Source organism: Pseudochaenichthys georgianus, chromosome 7 (assembly GCF_902827115.2).
Source record: "Pseudochaenichthys georgianus chromosome 7, fPseGeo1.2, whole genome shotgun sequence".
NCBI lineage: Eukaryota > Metazoa > Chordata > Actinopteri > Perciformes > Channichthyidae > Pseudochaenichthys > Pseudochaenichthys georgianus.
In genome coordinates, this window is record NC_047509.1 from 18161204 (window position 1) to 18177140 (window position 15937).

A 15937-nucleotide genomic window follows, 5' to 3' on the forward strand; every position below is an offset into this window, starting at 1 on the left:
ACCATTAACACCTGGGTTTATTTAAAGCTCCATAAAACATGAGGACCCATTCACTGCAATGGCAAATTAAGAGTTGTGCTTTCAGTTAAAAAGGGGTAACAGAAGGGTTTCTATTGTCCTTTTTTCCTACTTATCTCGGACATGAACCAATGGGTTTCAACATAGAGAAACTATCCCAAGCCTTTCTTTTTCATCCTCCTGTAGCCGCTCCAGTCTGAACATGCGAGTAGACGAGCCAGCCTCCCTGAACTGCCAGAGCAACCAGATCACCACAGCCATAATCAGCATTCCCACACCGCCAGTGACGACTCCTGATGGCGATCTGACCCACCAGAACGTTGTGAAGGTGTCCACACTGTGAAGACTAGAGTGCAGGAGCCTCACATAGAAAGACATTAAAAAGACTCATTGAGACAGACTGAGGGACAGAGGTGGACTGGGAGCGATGGAGGAAAGGCATTCAGAGTCCAAGTTTGGCCGTGGTGGAGCCTGCCCTCTGCTGGTCATGTACTGTAACGACATGGACTGCCTGAACACACAGAGGACGGCTTTTAGATACAGTGTATTCATGTCATTGGTTGGCACGCATGTGTGTGTGCGTGTATGTGTGGGTGAAAGAGAGGTGAAAATGTGTATGGAGACGTTTTGGATGAGGAGACGTGTGAGAGCGTGTCTCCCAAGTGTCGGAGGTGGGCACACTGTGCACACAGCACCTTTTTATTATTTCTGCTTCAGTTTGACTCATGGTCTATTTTTAGCAGGAGATATATATATATATAAGAAAAAATTATACTTTATCAAAGCCTTTTTCCACAGATTTAACCTTGCCCTATTTTCTTTATTCATTTGTGGTCCACTCACCTGTTCGATAGATAAGATAAATATTCCTTTTCAGGTCTGAAATTATTCCACCTGAGTAAAAATCCTTTAAAAGAAGAAATATGGTAGGTGGTGGTCTGTGATGGCGTTACCAATGAGTTTCATATTTGTGAATGAGTGTATGTGACTTTTTGCTAGATGGAGGAATTGTGATGTTTTGGATAGGAGGCCTGTGTGTGTGTGTGTGTGTGTGTGTGTGTGTGTGTGTGTGTGTGTGTGTGTGGTGTGTGTGTGTGTGTGTGTGTGTGTGTGTGGTGTGTGTGTGTGTGTGTGTGTGTGTGTGTGTGTGTGTGTGTGTGTGTGTGTGTGTGTGTGTGTGTGTGTGTGTGTGTGTGTGTGTGTGTGTGTGTGTGTGTGTGTGTGCGAGACTGTGTTTGTCTCAGTTGATTGAACTTGTGTTTCAATTCTTCTGGAAATCTCTATGGCTCAGTATATGGTATATTTGATTATCTGCCATTCTGAAGGGTCCATTGTACACATTTATTTCCGAAATTCTCAGCTACAAGCCTTTTACACAAAATGTGCCTGTTGCTGGAGTAAAAAGAGATGTATTTGTTTTATAGTTTTGTGAATTCCCACCTCCTTCCCCATTATTTACGTTCTCCATTTGGGCTGCTTCAGCCCTACAGACCTCAACTAACTAAATTCTCTAACAAAGAAACCAAAAACAAAGTACATTTTGAATTAAAATCACTTCTAATAAAAGCACAAGGCGTTTGCTGAGAATTTCTGATACGAATATGTCCTGTGCCCAGGTTCTTTGTGAATATTGTTAATAGAATATTTTGTAATATTTGACCATTGTTTGGCAGAACCAGTGAAGCTGTCTTCGTGTTCTCTTTCTCTTTCTCCCTCAGTCTGTCTTTCTCTTTTCCTCACTCTCCTCTCTCACTCTTTCTCGTTGTTGTCCTGTTGTATCCTTACCTCCTGTGTGAACAACAGTATGCTTTCAATAGTCTTTATAGCTGTCAACGTTCTTTCTTCCCTAAACTCAGCGGGCATTTTAAAAAGTTGTTGAGTATGTGTACTCTATGTGGTTAGGAAACTTGGTGTTTGTACTTTTTGTCTTCCTTGGTGTTTCAAAGGATTTTATTTACTTTCTCTTCTGGATAACTGAAAACAGGAAAGCCTGTTGTAACAGAGACACAGAGGACACAGGATGAGCCATCCACAGATCTCTGCCACCAAAAACATTTGCTATTCTGTCTGTCCTCTCGACTCACGGCCCAAACATTTAACTTTAGAATTACCCGTCATCAAATCCTATCAAAGTTGATCTTTGTAAATATGGACGGTGACGTTTTTTTCTGCTAACCTGCTATCTGGTACCTTCCTGTTGGCTTTTTTTTTATCTTGAATGTCATTCAGAAGCTACACAGACAGATAGGTCTGGTTTTACGTGGATGATATCACTGGTGTGGTTTCTCCAAGACCGGGTGGAGCAGCTTCAGTCACAGCAGACGAAGCCCCCACTGCTCCGCATAGATGAAATAAAATGTTAACCAAGAGCACAGACAGGGCTAGAAATGCGTAAGAGCGTATTTTCCATAACAGCCAAGAGCATATTTCAAAAAGCAATACAGGAATTGGTCCAATATTATGTCTGCCCACATGTAGCTGTTGTCAAACATTTGTTTGTTTTTTCTGTTTAAGTAGACAAAAAACTGTCAAACTAGCAGCAAAATGTATAATGATCTTTTGAAAAATGTATTTAATCATCTTAATATGAAGCCATCTCAAAAGCTTAACCAATTTAATACATGCATTTGTGCTAAGACTTACAAAAAAGACATTTAGTTATATAAATATTAGACAATATGGGTGAAATTATATAGCATAATTGGTAGCCTATCAGTGCATAACTACACAGGATCCTGAGGTCCCTTAGTCTCCTGTTGTGCTTTAGTTCCCTCTGATCCAGATGTTAGTACCCCCCCAAAAGAAGCCAAACATATTCTACATCAACCTCTGATATTCCTATGAGAGAACTAGTGCTATTGCTGGTCCTTTTATTACTGAAACAGTGACACCAGCTGCCTAGATCCATGTATAGAGTGTAGTCAATCTGTCCACAAATTTACCTTGGGAAAAACACAAGCACAGACCCACAGAGCTTTTCCACTGTAATTGTAAAAGAGGGGTTCAAGACCTTGACTTCATATTCACAGCATCAAGTCTGACATTTAGAAAATATCAAAAACTACACCAAGGGTATGACATAGGGAATAGCATAAATGAGGTTCCCTGTATTGTTTGTTGTTAGGACAGTGATAAAATGTGTTATTTACTGCTTCCAGGTACAAAACAGGCTATGTTGTGTCGGCTGCACTTTCAAATGACACCGTTTGAAATATTATGTTAGCATATTTCCGCTCTAAATGTCAAGTGATTGCATTTTGATTTACAAACAACAAAAACAGAGGTCTTTGATTGTGTTTGTCTCTCTTTCGCTGTTATGTATGTTCTGAGCTCAGTCAGTTTTCCTCTTTGCTTTGCCCTCCTATGCCACATGTCGTTCTTGAGACTACTGCTGTGCGTATCTTGTCAGGTGTTGGATATTATTTATGACCTTGTCTTGTGTCTCGACTGTGAAACGCCTGATAAAACATCTATATCTGCCACAAATACAACATCTGTGGGCTCTCTTCTTCACCTGCCTCCAAATCAGAGTGTGTGTAAAAAAGGTAGCAGGTTGTGCATATTTAGCTGTCTTTGTGTTTTTATGTCCCAAAAGTGCAATACATGTGACCACAATGTTCATAAAGGATTACATCTTCAGGCCCTCTGTTTTTGGGGACACCTTGGGATGGAGGAGAGGAGCTTGCTGAGTTCAGAGCGAAACTGTCTGGTGACTAAAGTGTAGATGAGGGGATCCACTGCAGCCTGCACACAGGTCAGCACCATCGCTGATGTCTCCAGCTCCATCATCAACTATGGAAAGACAGGAGAGCTTAAGATAATACCACATAGAATACCATTCCAAAATGTACCAGCAGGACAACTCCAGTATGATCCAGAGCCCAAAATATAATTTGAATGAATGTTCAATGTGTTTGTTTTTTTATGCGACCACACCCGCGGTATTCGTGTTTGGAGAGTTTTTGTTTTCATCAGGTTTCCTGTCTGGCCCTTTTGAATGCAATATCTCAGGGACTCCTTGAGTAAATGTCTTCACATTTAGCAGCATCTTCAACTTGGAATCAAGGATGAATTGATTAGAATTTGGTGTTCCAAAATGACATCATTTCCATAAGGTAAAGGGCAACTTCACGCTTTACAATTTGAACTTCTTTGAGACAACATCCATATGTGAAGCACTATCTACTGTCAATGTGTGTTCAATCAAAATCACCCCTCATTTGCCAAACATGGATAACCAGAAGTGTCTAGTATAACTTCTTTTTTTAAAACGGTATGGTATGGTATGGTATGGTAGGTCGAAAGTTCAAAATGTCATAGAATATTGAGCCTTAAAACAAATGTAAAATACACAGTATCACAACAGGTCAGAGTATAATATGTTATGAGACATTTAACTTAAAATGTTTACATTTTCAAATGATAGTGTGCCATAAGAGGTTAATTAAAAAAGTCATAGTATAGTTTGAATATGAATTCAAAAGGTTTTCTTTGTGTGTGTGTGTGTGTGTGTGTGTGTGTGTGTGTGTGTGTGTGTGTGTGTGTGTGTGTGTGTGTGTGTGTGTGTGTGTGTGTGTGTGTGTGTGTGTGTGTGTGTGTGTGTGTGTGTGTGTGTGTGTGTGTGTGTGTGTTTTTTATTTTAAATTGTGTACATTTCTAATATGTTAAAAAGTGAAATGTATCTTACCAAGTGGTGGCCCTGAGTCCCCTGCAGTTTTGCTTGCAGAAAGGACTGTTCCACCCCCAGACAAAATGCCACACCCATATAATTCCCTCATTTTATTGGACACCAGCATGTCAGGTGACATTGTGTATATTTAAAAAAAATAAAAATATTTAGAGGGCCAGTGTGAGGTCCAGGTGAGTCTTTCAATTTGACCATTTTTCAGTCAAGTGTGACATCTGTGTTTCTCTGCACATTAATAAAGTTTCCTAGCTTCAGTTTTGTTCTTCACCTGTCTGGTATATTGAAGATGGTCCAGTGGGGGAAGGATGCTGACTGACATCATGGAGACGGGGGTTCAAACCCCACTTGAGGTACATAAGTGTGTGTGTGTGTGTGTGTGTGGTGTGTGTGTGTGAGAGAGAGAGAGAGAGAGAGAGAGAGAGAGAGAGAGAAAGAGAGAGAGAGAGAGAGAAAGAGAGAAGAGAGAGAGAGAGAGAGAGAGAGAGAGAGAGAGAGAGAGAGAGAGAGAGAGAGAGAGAGAGAGAGAGAGAGAGAGAGAGAAAGAGAAAGAGAAAGAAAAAAAAAAAGCAGGTTGTGCATATTTAGCTGTCTTTGTGTTTTTATGTCCCAAAAGTGCAATACATGTGAGAGAGAGAGAAGTTGTGGAATAGAATATTGAAACAAGTCATAGTATTTTCAATTTTTTTTTTTTAAAGAAAGTACCATTTAGTGAATATTGAGAAAAAGTCATACTATAGTCTTTTGAAGATATCATTAAAATAGTCAGGCGTAGCCTACCTCCAGAACCTCGCACACCTTGGGTCCCCGGGCCCCCAGAATGTCCAAAAGTCAAAGTCTACGTTTCTTTTCATATGTGAAAAAGTCATGGTATAGTTACTATAGTACATTGAAAATCATTGTATTGTACTATAGTATGACACAAAAATGGTCAAATGTTTTAAGAGTTTTAGGAAAATGTAATGTCTAAAAAAATCATAGCACAGTATGTGGAAATTATAATACAATTATATTGTAGTATTTCAAAAAATATATAGAAAAGTATTTAAAACATTTGAACAAAAAGTCTTAAAAGTTGAACAAATTCATCACATAGATATTGGAGATATTGGGGAAAAGTCATTATTTAGTATGTCAAAAAATTATGAAAAGAAAAGTCCCAGTAAAGTATGTCAAACACATAATTGCTTGCGTCACACTGAACATGAATTGTGTTGTAGAATGGAGAAATGCAGTAATGACACTCACTTTGTCCGCATCCTGCCACGAGACGACGTTCATAAGCAAAATAACCAGCATGGGCATCCAGAAAAGTGTGAACGCAATGATTATGTACCCAAAACGCTGAGCCAGTTTCCCCTCCATCTTATTCTTCCTACGCTCCCTGGCCCCGGGTGTCAGGAGACACACTGCCCCAACGATCTCCGGAAGTCTCCCTGGGGCGCCTTCTGTGGACGAGCCCGCACGAGGAGCCCTTGCTTCGGCCACCAGGAGCACCGTGCGGCGGGAGGGCAGAGGGCTGAAGAAGCCCAGCGGAGCTGTCCGTGGTACCGGGGCCGGGACATCCAGCCACACGTGTTTTGACACTGTTGGCCTCAGCTGGATTCCCTGACTGAACACTTTCTTTCGGTGCTGCCTTACAACTTTGAATATCCGGATGTAGTGGATAACAATCACAGTAAGAGACAACCCCCATACCGGAACCAGCACGTAGGAGCCAAATGGATCCGCATTTTGAAGCCACTCGTCCCCATTATTACCGTGGTTCTGACGGCACAGCATGCAAAAAAGCGCATTTTTGGAAAGAATCAGAGAGATTATAGCCAGCAGGAGGCCGCATGCCCAGATGGACAGGATCCACAGCCTGACCCTGGCTTTCCTCCTCTCGGTTTGGAAAGGATACGCGATGGCTTGGTAGCGCTCAACGCTGATGCTGACCAGCGTGAGCAGCTGGACGCAGCTGCACAGGGCATAGGTGAACTGCTGCAGGGTGCACACCGACACAGACACCTGGCTGCTCTTTCCGTACTGCAGACAAAAGAGCAGCAGAGGGGTGTCCACTGAGCATTTCAGGAGGTCACTGACCGCCAAGCTGACCAGCAGCGCATTATTAAAAGTCTGTAGGCTCTTGGTCCTGTAAACTACCCAACAAACCCACAGGTTTCCGGGTGTTCCCAAAACCAAAGTTAAAGTTAAGACTATGCAGTTAAAAATAAAAAACATTGTATGCACGTCAGTCTCATTGTGCGCGGTTGTTTCGTTCCAGAAAGTGTGTAAATCCATATTTTCATCTCCGTTTGACGCTCCCTCTTATGGATTCTATAAACATCTCTTTGGTTCATCCTAACCACATCCTAGTTGAAGTCCACATCAGTGGCCTGCAGCTCAGAGTGAGTAAACAGCTATCCACCTTGCTCTACAATGAAGATTCATAAACACTACAGATGGCAAAATGGAGTTAGGCAAACACCCTTAAAAGTATTTAAGGGTGTTTGCCATGTATTTTGCCCAGCACTGATTGGTTGAATGGTCAGTTGATTAGTCTGTAATCAGGAGCAAGTGGAGTGGCCCAACCTTGCCATGCTCTGCTGAAGAGCCTGGCAAGTAGATTGCAGTTTTTAGCCTCTCCTTGACCTTCCTCCTTAAACACCAAGTTTGATTAGGGCAGGTGATGCGGATGCTCTTTGTAGTCTAAAGTCAGAAGAAAATAAATCATACTATATCGTAATAAGCATAGCATGTAAACATGAAGAAGAGGATATTGCAATACATGATCCATACTGGTAGTTTATTGGAAAAGTATTTGGAGCATACAGTTTAGGGTATGGATTTACTAAGAAAAAAAGAGTCAACCATTTTATGTGCAACTTGTTGGAACAGAAGAGCAAACTTTTAAATAATTATTCTACAGGGGACATTCAGACACATTTTTACAATTTGAAAACGGTACGATTAAATGTCCTGATAAGCAGAATAGAAATGTCAGTCTTTTAGGAGTTCCTCCATGTAGACAGCATTCATACGATAGGCAGCCATCCAGTTGTGGGCTACACTGTAGTAGCTTTGGTAACCTTGCTCTTGGACAGGAGACATGGAGGCGTAGTAATCATTCCAGGCTCTCCAGTAAGATTCAGCACTCCAATCCCCCTCCTCTTCCTCCTCATCAACATGTTCTTCTTCATCCCTTTCCCTCTTTTGCTCTCTGCGCATCTTCTCTGAAACCCTTTTGCTCTGTTTCGCATTCTTTTCTGTAACCTTTCTGGATTCATTTCTTCCATGTTGCGTTGGAGCCGCCTGCCTGAGATGCCCGCTCGGTCTAACAGTGGGTACAGATTCAGAGTTCTTGGGCTGAGACCAAGCGCTTGCATTTGATGCCGGCTGGGGATATGTTTTGGGTGTAGAAATGTATGATGATGATGTAGTGGACCCTGCCTTTTCTTTGGACACAATGGGTGTTGGTCTAGCTTCAGGCTGAGGCTCAGAGATTGCTCTGTGTTCCCCTCCTCTCGTCTGATCTGGCTCATCATCTTCCTCAGATTGCGAGCTTGAAGAACTGGGAACTGCCTTTGGAGGTGGGAGATCAGATTTCCACCTTTTTTGTTTGAAACATTGAGCTCCATCATCATTTAGGATGGTAGACTCTCTATGTCCATCACCATCCTCTCCACCTCTGAAATCCTTGATGACCTCCACTGATCTACCCAACCCTGTGGTGATGAAGCTGTGGAAGTCTAGATCAGCTTCCTCCAGGGTCATAAACCTTGACCTACATTTCTTGAATGAGCTGAGGGGAGGGATCTTCGGCAGAGCATCCTGTTGCTCTTTTCGAGTGGGCACCACCCGAGGAGGGGGTTGTGGGAGAGAGACCTCTGGAGGAGGTGCTCTTCTTGTATTCCCTTCACTGTGGGGTCCCGGTGCTGGATGGGTCTTCTCTGGCTTCCTTTGAATGCTTGAGTGCTCCATAGCTTCATCAGTGACTTGCTTGGTACGCTTCTTCTTCTCTGTCCTGGTGGAGGGCACGGGTAAATGGCCTGGAGTAGAAGCTTCAGTGCAGACATCCCAGTCACATGACTCGTCCATCAAACTCGGCTCTATAGTGGCTGAAAGTGAAGGAGATAGACTTTAATTAGGTTCCACTCAATCACATTCATTGAAAGGTTCTGTTTTAAAAAGGAGAAAGTGGAACTCTTCACAGACATGTGACTTACATGGCAACATAGACAAGGTCAGGGCACACTTTTGAGCGATGGCCATCATCTTGTTCTCCTCCTCACCATGGCAACAGTAGGTCACAGCCAGTCCTTGAGTGCCTACAAACAAAACCATGATGAGAACCCATTCAAATCCTACGAAGGGATAAAGGAGGGCGAGTGATTTCTGTGCCCAAGAACGGCAGGTGTAAAAAAAAGAAAACTCTATTGCCTTCTGTTTCCAAGACAGCACACAGGTTAAGCCACAATTATGATAAATGCAGATGATGAGGAACCTGGAACTAGCTAGGTGGGTCACAGTGTTTATAACTACAGAGACTCAAGCTAATCCTCCAAAATGTTCAGCTGTTATGTTGCTCTGAGTTAGCGATGTCAGTGGATAATCAATTATCAGTTCATTACCATTGATCATTTAACTGATTAAAGATATTTCAAAATGAGACGGTGGCAGATAAGAGACGTGTAGTGTTACTGTCAGGAAACGGTAGATTTGCTGTAGTAGTGGAGATTGCATTATTGGTGTTTTGTGATCTATTAGACTAAAACAAAACGTTGACCTTAGGCGAAAGCGTAAATCTGGAAACTTTTTGCTGCTTTCATCAAAATGTGAATTATTTTAATCTCACAAAATCACTTGCCGTGTATTGTAAACACCCATTACTGCTTTAAACTAACACTATTAGAGACTAACCGAAGCGGCCAGCACGTCCAATTCGATGCATATACGTCTCCCAGTCCTGCGGCACGTCCAGATTAATCACCAGGTTAACCTTCTCTGCATCTATACCTCTGGAGGTCTGACAGGAAGGACAGAGAAAACATACAGGATTAAAGAACAGGAGCTTATTGTAAAACTCAGGACTTGTATAACTTAAGAGATACATGAAGGAAAAAACACAGGAAAAAAGCAGCAGACGGGACAGGTGTGTCTCACCAGGTCAGTGGAGATGAGCACCCTGCACTGGTACTGCTTTAGTTTGGACATGGCCTCCAGTCTCTGGTCTTGAGTCAGACCACCTGTAAACGCCATCACACAAAGACATATCAAGTTCGATTTTCAGAATTTGTTTTGACCTCGCTTTTGCAAAAGGTAAAACTAGCCCTTTTTTTATAATAAATGCTTAAAGATGGTTTGTAATAAACTTTTCTATATATTAATCAATCAATATCAAAGAGATCTCAACAACATTTATCGTGTCATCACAGAATAATGCCGCTCAAAGTGTGCTCTCACCTGAGATACAAACAGCAGGTAAGCCTTTGGAGGACAGGATGTCTGCCAGGTGCTGAGCCCTGTGGGAGCATTCCACATCATTTCTCAGAAAACACATTTTCAGATCTTATTTTTGAAAATAATATGTGGGTAAAAGAAATATATTCAAAAAAACCTATGTTAAGTGACACTTAGCATGAAAATACCTTGTGTGTAGATTGGAGAACACCAGCGCCTGGTTGAATGGGATTTTACTGAAAAGCTCCAGCAAATGCTGCACCTTTTCCTGGAAAACCATGTGAGGTAAAGGATGGGACTGCACCAGCTTGTAGTACTGCTTCAGGCCTGGCAGGGGGCACACGAGGACAACATGCAAAGGAGAATATAAAGTCGAGCATAATTGCCTAAAAAGCATAACACATATGGCCTGACTTTGTTACAAGCACATTTTCTGTCCGGAAATAATCCCTTAGAAGAACACCTCACATTACAAACAATCCTGTACCTGGTGTTAGGAGAAGCCTCCGTTAGCCAGGACAACAGGTAATTGCTGTCACTTTACAGATAAATGTGCCAACTAAAAACAGCTGCAAGGTCAAGTAATTTGAGATGCTTTAACCCTTTAAATTAAATAACGTTTTTCTAAGCTTTGTTTGGTAATAATGACAGCAGCACAGCTGACACATGTCTTACCTTTAAGGCCCAGATCACTGGGATTGAGTCTGACAAAAGTAGGCTCTCTCATGTAGCGGGTCAGGTGCTGAGCGAGGGATTCTGGGTAGGTGGCAGAGAGTGCGAGCATCTGTTTGTTCACAGGCAGAGAGGAAAAGATCCAGCTGAAGAGACAAGCAGAGGGGGCGGGTGAATTCCAGCGTGTGGGTTTTATAAATGAACATGCGAGTTACGTAATTCATTTCATTTTATTTGTTATAAAAAGGTTCCCGTCAGATGTCAATTACTTTATCTGTTCCTGAAAGCTGCCTTCCTCCAGCAGCTTGTCTGCCTCATCCAGAACAAATAGTCTGATGCTGGCGGTGGACAACATTTCCAACTCGATGAGCTGTTTGATTCGACCTGGGTATATAACCAAAAGCAACGTTTTAAAAAATAACAGCTTCACAGCTACATGTTAAGCCCTCTATTTATCCATTGTCCTCTTACCGGGCGAGCCCACAGCTATATGGCACTTCTTCAGATTGGTTTTGTCCTGACTCACAGGCCTGCCCCCGATAAATACATGGCACTCGAGACCTTCCACGGCACAGCCTATAGCCATCACCACTGAGTGAATCTGCACCGCTATCTCACGTGTAGGAGCCAGGACAAGAACCTGCAGGAGGAAGGAAAGGTTGTTTGTGGAGAAAGTTAAATGTCAACAAGCACTTACATCTGATTGCATGCAGATTAACAGACAAGTGTTGGGTAGTTCCCAATCAGTAGACCCTGCAGCTAATAAGATTTCACTAGAATGCAGCCAGTTCACCAACAAGACCAGATGTACCTCCGCTTTATCAATTATTGCCCTTTTTTATTTTACACTTTGAACACTGAGCAACTTAAACTCATCAGATTAAGACCCTCAAAACTAAAAAGGGATTAGTTATCAATCATCTGTTGTTGGTAAAATTGAGCAGTGTTCATTTTCAAATTAAAAGTGTTATGGGAAGGATACATTTCTCCATATTCTATTGATCTTATGATCTTGAATGAATCCGCTCACCTGAATCGCAGGATTCTCCAGGACAAGGGAGTCCAGGGCGATGGTGCAGAAGACGCATGTCTTCCCTGTGCCAGACTTGGCCTGTACAATCAAATCTGAAACAACAGATCAGTCTGTAAAATCACAATCACAATGCTGGCATTCACAGTTAAATGTACTTGATTGCATGCAATATTGATGCTTCACTGTCGATAATCACAATCCGCTTGATCATTCCTGTGCTCCCCATCCACAGTTAAACAGTACGACCAATCAGAGGTCTTTTCTCTAAGTGCACTGTGATTAACCGCTCTCTGCTTCAAAGCTGCAGGCGAAAGCACTTTCTCACATCCGAGCCCTCGCTCCTAACCCAAGGGGTTTTACTTAGGAACCATCAATAAATTACCATTTGAAATGACGCAAAACCAACGTAATGTTCATTACATCCATACTAACTTGCTAGTATTAGTGAAAATTATGCTTAAATTAAATGATAAATGTGTCTTATATTATATGGCACGTCCCCATTGGATAACAGATGTGTCATCATGTCATGAATTGATTTCACATAAACATTTTAATAGAATATAAATAAATAATTAAGAGTAATTTTCAGTAGCTTCCTTGTCATGTGACCTAGTGACTCCAGATCAATGCAGCAGTGTTGTTTCCCCTACCATTGTCTTTTATATATATACACCTCAACTTCAAATGAAAGCGTTTAGTTTATTTATTTAATGAAAGAGCACATGTTCAATGTGAAAAGTAACCAAATTGCAACTAATCTATATCTACTGTTACTTTTCACAAACTTTTCATAAACGCTTTCATTTGAAGTTGTGATTAGTGTTTTTGACCCTAAGAAACAATGATGCATTAATCAATAACAATAATCCACAGCTCCTCTCTCTCGCTCCATCTTTAGATGGCAGATCCAGTCAGCTGAAGTGTTTCTCTATCCAAACAGACATAAATAAACTATGAAACAGTAAACATGTGGGGCGGCCCACGCAGTTAAATGCACCCACCAAGTCCGCAGCGGCCCAGCGGGATCGCCTTCAGCTGGATCGGGGAGGGTTTCTGGAAGCCTGCTGAGGACAGCCCCTCCAACACGGGCTGAGAGAGCAGCAGGGAGCTGAAGTCTATTCCCTCCGATAAAAGCACATCATCGGTCCGCTTTCGTGTTTCTATGTCGTGCGCTGCTCTCCTCACGGAGGCCGCCATGTTGACTGTAGTTGTTTACCGCCAGTGATCAAACTCAGCAGCTTTAATGCGCTCGATAATGCAGTCTTCATCGCCTTCATCGCCCTCTGGTGAATGGGAGGAGAATTAACATCCACATTTATGACCTATGAATAAACCCCACGATAAAACCACAGAGAGAATAAAAGACTTCCTTTGGCTGAACCAAAAAAAGGATAAACCTGGTTTTAAAAATGAACCTTGTCTAACTGTTAAATACAGGATGAAGGACAAGCTGTGGTCCATCTGTCCACAGTAAATCAATAAAGACAAATAGCCCAGCCACGGCGTTATGGGTGGGCAGAGGCGAAGTCTCTCCCTTTCCGGGAGCCTCCATGGGACCCCGGAAGCGTAAATTATACATTGAAGTCAATGGAGAGAGAAAGGTTATCTTTTGATCGCGTTTGAATTGTGCCACGAATGACACATATGATGTTTGTCAATTTAAAAGAATATTTTGCAAGTCAAAAAAATTAAAATGTGTCGTAAAACTGTGAAGTTACACATTTTTTTGTGTGAAACCGCTGAGTTTCTTTCAGAATGAGAATAAAAGTATAAAACGAGGTGACTACAAGTCTGGACACGTTGAGAGCTGTACATACACGAAAGGGGAGTTAGTCGGTTCTGTAAGAGCAGCGGGACCGGCTTTACAAGATGTTGGTGAGTAATATGAGTGCAATGTGTAACGTTAATGTCAGCTAGCTAACATTAGCTAACAAGGTACACTAACGTGTTTTGTTTCAGTAACTAGTGTTCTCCTTTAGAACTTCGTGGTCTGTGTGTGCTGTGGATAACATTAGTGTTCACAAGAACAAGGTAAACTCCCGTGTTTTGTTTTAGTTGCTCTTCAGATTGAAGCGGCCTATACAGGATATTCTATACTGTATGTGTGATCTCCTTTTACATCTCGATGTGTCATTTGAGTTTATTTGCTGTGTGTAGATTCAAGGATTTTGGTGACATGAACATGACCATCGCGGAGGCAGTCCAGTTACCATCCTTCTGTCTCCGTGAGGAGGGTGGGTCATATATCACCCATACTGGCACCAGGTCCAAGGGCAGCTGCACATCACAGACCGGAGTCTCTGCTACTTTGTTGTGTGGACCACGAAGGAGGCGATCATCATCCTCATCCCCAAAGACCCTGCATGACATGGAAATCTCCTCCTCCTGGAACAATTCTACACCCAGCATATGCTCCCTGTGTTGGCCAGTAGAGAGGAGGACATTTAAATAAACATACTCTTAACACCCTCAGACTCTGCGTTGTGTTCCGTATGTGCGATGGGTGTTATGCAGAGGGGAGGAAAACAGGACACAGCAGATTGGGATTGTGGTGGAGATGCTGAGCAGTTATGTAATTGTTGCATGTAATTATTATTATACTGCGTGCTTCTTAGTTATTCCATCTTTTGCTGTACATACATTGTATGCAACTCTATATTTACTTGTTATCTACCACACTTCCTTCTACATCATACACCATCATTATACATGATGGTGTATATAGGATATATATATTTGTATACATTACATATCTGTAAATTGTATAATTTAATTTTTCGTATTTGGGATTGTTGGAAACGTCTTTTTGATCTCTCTGTCTATAAACACAAACTGAGTAAGATTGACAATAAAGTTGACTTTGAAAAATATATATATTCTTTATGAAAATAGTTGCCTGTTGGCGAAATGAATCCAAATGAAACGTTGGACTGAACTACAACTACGCCTTTAAATCTCTACGGACTGTTCTTCAGTGGGATGGCAAGTTCCTATCTTTAAACATTTATTAGTTTTTTCTCAGAACAGATTTGATTGAAGTTAATTTAACTTTGCCGACCATGTAAGGTCATTATTAAAAAGGTACAATCAATTTGTTTAGGGTTGACTCAAATAATGATAAACATTTCATTTGGATAATTTACTGACAGAATAAGAAACTCAATAATGCTCTACTCACCTGTTCCTTTGTATAAAGTGAAACAGTTGAAACGATAGATTTTTAGTAAACTTAAAAACAACCTTCTCCAAAAGCTATCAAGGAATATACCGAATACTTATTTTAGAACTTTATTACATATTATTTGTATATAGTTTGAATGATCCATAATTGACAGAAGCTTGTGTTTACACTGACCTGTTACTCATATAGTAATGTCTTTGTAACTTCAGTAAACCACTACCTCACTAATTTCTTTCATTCATCACGGTTCAGTAAACTAAGTGACACATGAACCGGTTTGATCATTATAACAACGTAGGATTGCAACTCTTTGAAACTGTAGGTGGCTCTTAAAAGAGCCGTTGTGTTTGGGTGTGCTGGTCTCAGGTCAGTCTAAGCCCTCTCTCCGCGGATGCAGCTGGATGTCCTTGGGCATGATGGCGACCCTCTTTGCTTGGTTCATCTTACTGGGGGCAGCTAAATGGATGTCGGTACAGTCCACAGTCATTGTGCAGTTGAAGGCAGAATGGATGAAGGCAGAATGAATGTATTATTGACTCCGAATGAAGCACAACTTCATGTCATACAATACATTGACTTTATTTGTAATTGTGTGAAAACATATGAGCATAATGATTAGCAAGCAGGACCTGCAGGAACAGAGCACGGTGATGGATGGAGCTGGGAAGAGAGAAGAATAAAGAAAACAGATCAACTTCATTTTCGGATATTAAAAATTCAATTTCAAAACAAGTTGCCGCTCCTACAGTTTTCTAGTGTGTAAAGATGATTTCACTTGACCTATGCAAAATATCACACTCAATACATGTGTGTCTCTGGGGGGTGCATTGTGCCTTTGATGTATATAAATAATATATCTCCCTGACTGCTTCCCTAGCACCCGGTGGATGGCGCAGTCGGCTAC

The 15937-nt window shown here is 41.6% G+C and overlaps 3 protein-coding genes across 4 annotated transcripts in view; 1 reads left to right on the top strand and 2 right to left on the bottom strand.

The window, feature by feature from the left end:
- Nucleotides 1–1091, top strand: part of LOC117449332 (A-type voltage-gated potassium channel KCND3-like) — a 139610-nt gene extending 138519 nt beyond the window's left edge. For both annotated transcript variants that reach the window (XM_034086949.1, XM_034086950.1), the window contains one exon: nt 205–1091. In XM_034086949.1, the coding sequence (XP_033942840.1) occupies nt 205–361 (157 nt within the window). In that variant the 3' untranslated portion in view covers nt 362–1091. The remainder of the gene's footprint in view (nt 1–204) is intronic.
- A 154-nt stretch (nt 1092–1245) lies between these two features.
- LOC117449333 (D(2) dopamine receptor-like) lies at nt 1246–6985 on the bottom strand. The gene is made up of 2 exons (XM_034086951.1): nt 5951–6985; nt 1246–3810 (listed from the first exon to the last, which is right to left on the bottom strand). The coding sequence occupies exons 1-2, from the start codon at nt 6983–6985 to the stop codon at nt 3655–3657; spliced, it is 1191 nt and encodes a 396-aa protein (XP_033942842.1). The 3' UTR covers nt 1246–3654.
- A 486-nt stretch (nt 6986–7471) lies between these two features.
- ddx20 (DEAD (Asp-Glu-Ala-Asp) box polypeptide 20) lies at nt 7472–13210 on the bottom strand. The gene is made up of 11 exons (XM_034086948.2): nt 12854–13210; nt 11847–11941; nt 11288–11456; nt 11086–11200; nt 10820–10962; nt 10333–10471; nt 10148–10206; nt 9848–9930; nt 9605–9710; nt 8911–9012; nt 7472–8802 (listed from the first exon to the last, which is right to left on the bottom strand). The coding sequence occupies exons 1-11, from the start codon at nt 13047–13049 to the stop codon at nt 7685–7687; spliced, it is 2325 nt and encodes a 774-aa protein (XP_033942839.1). The 5' UTR covers nt 13050–13210; the 3' UTR covers nt 7472–7684.
- Nucleotides 13211–15937: the final 2727 nt, after the last annotated feature.

Excerpts from the sequence above, each read along its gene's own strand:
- LOC117449333 (XM_034086951.1), bottom strand. The coding sequence starts at position 6,985 with ATGGATTTACACACTTTCTGGAACGAAACAACCGCGCACAATGAGACT. Across the intron at positions 3,811-5,950 it reads CGTGGCAGGATGCGGACAAA|TTGATGATGGAGCTGGAGAC; the intron begins GTGAGTGTCATT and ends GTCTTTCCATAG.
- ddx20 (XM_034086948.2), bottom strand. The coding sequence starts at position 13,049 with ATGGCGGCCTCCGTGAGGAGAGCAGCGCACGACATAGAAACACGAAAG. Across the intron at positions 11,457-11,846 it reads TGGAGAATCCTGCGATTCAG|GTTCTTGTCCTGGCTCCTAC; the intron begins GTGAGCGGATTC and ends TTCCTCCTGCAG. Across the intron at positions 10,472-10,819 it reads CAGTGATCTGGGCCTTAAAG|GCCTGAAGCAGTACTACAAG; the intron begins GTAAGACATGTG and ends GCCCCCTGCCAG.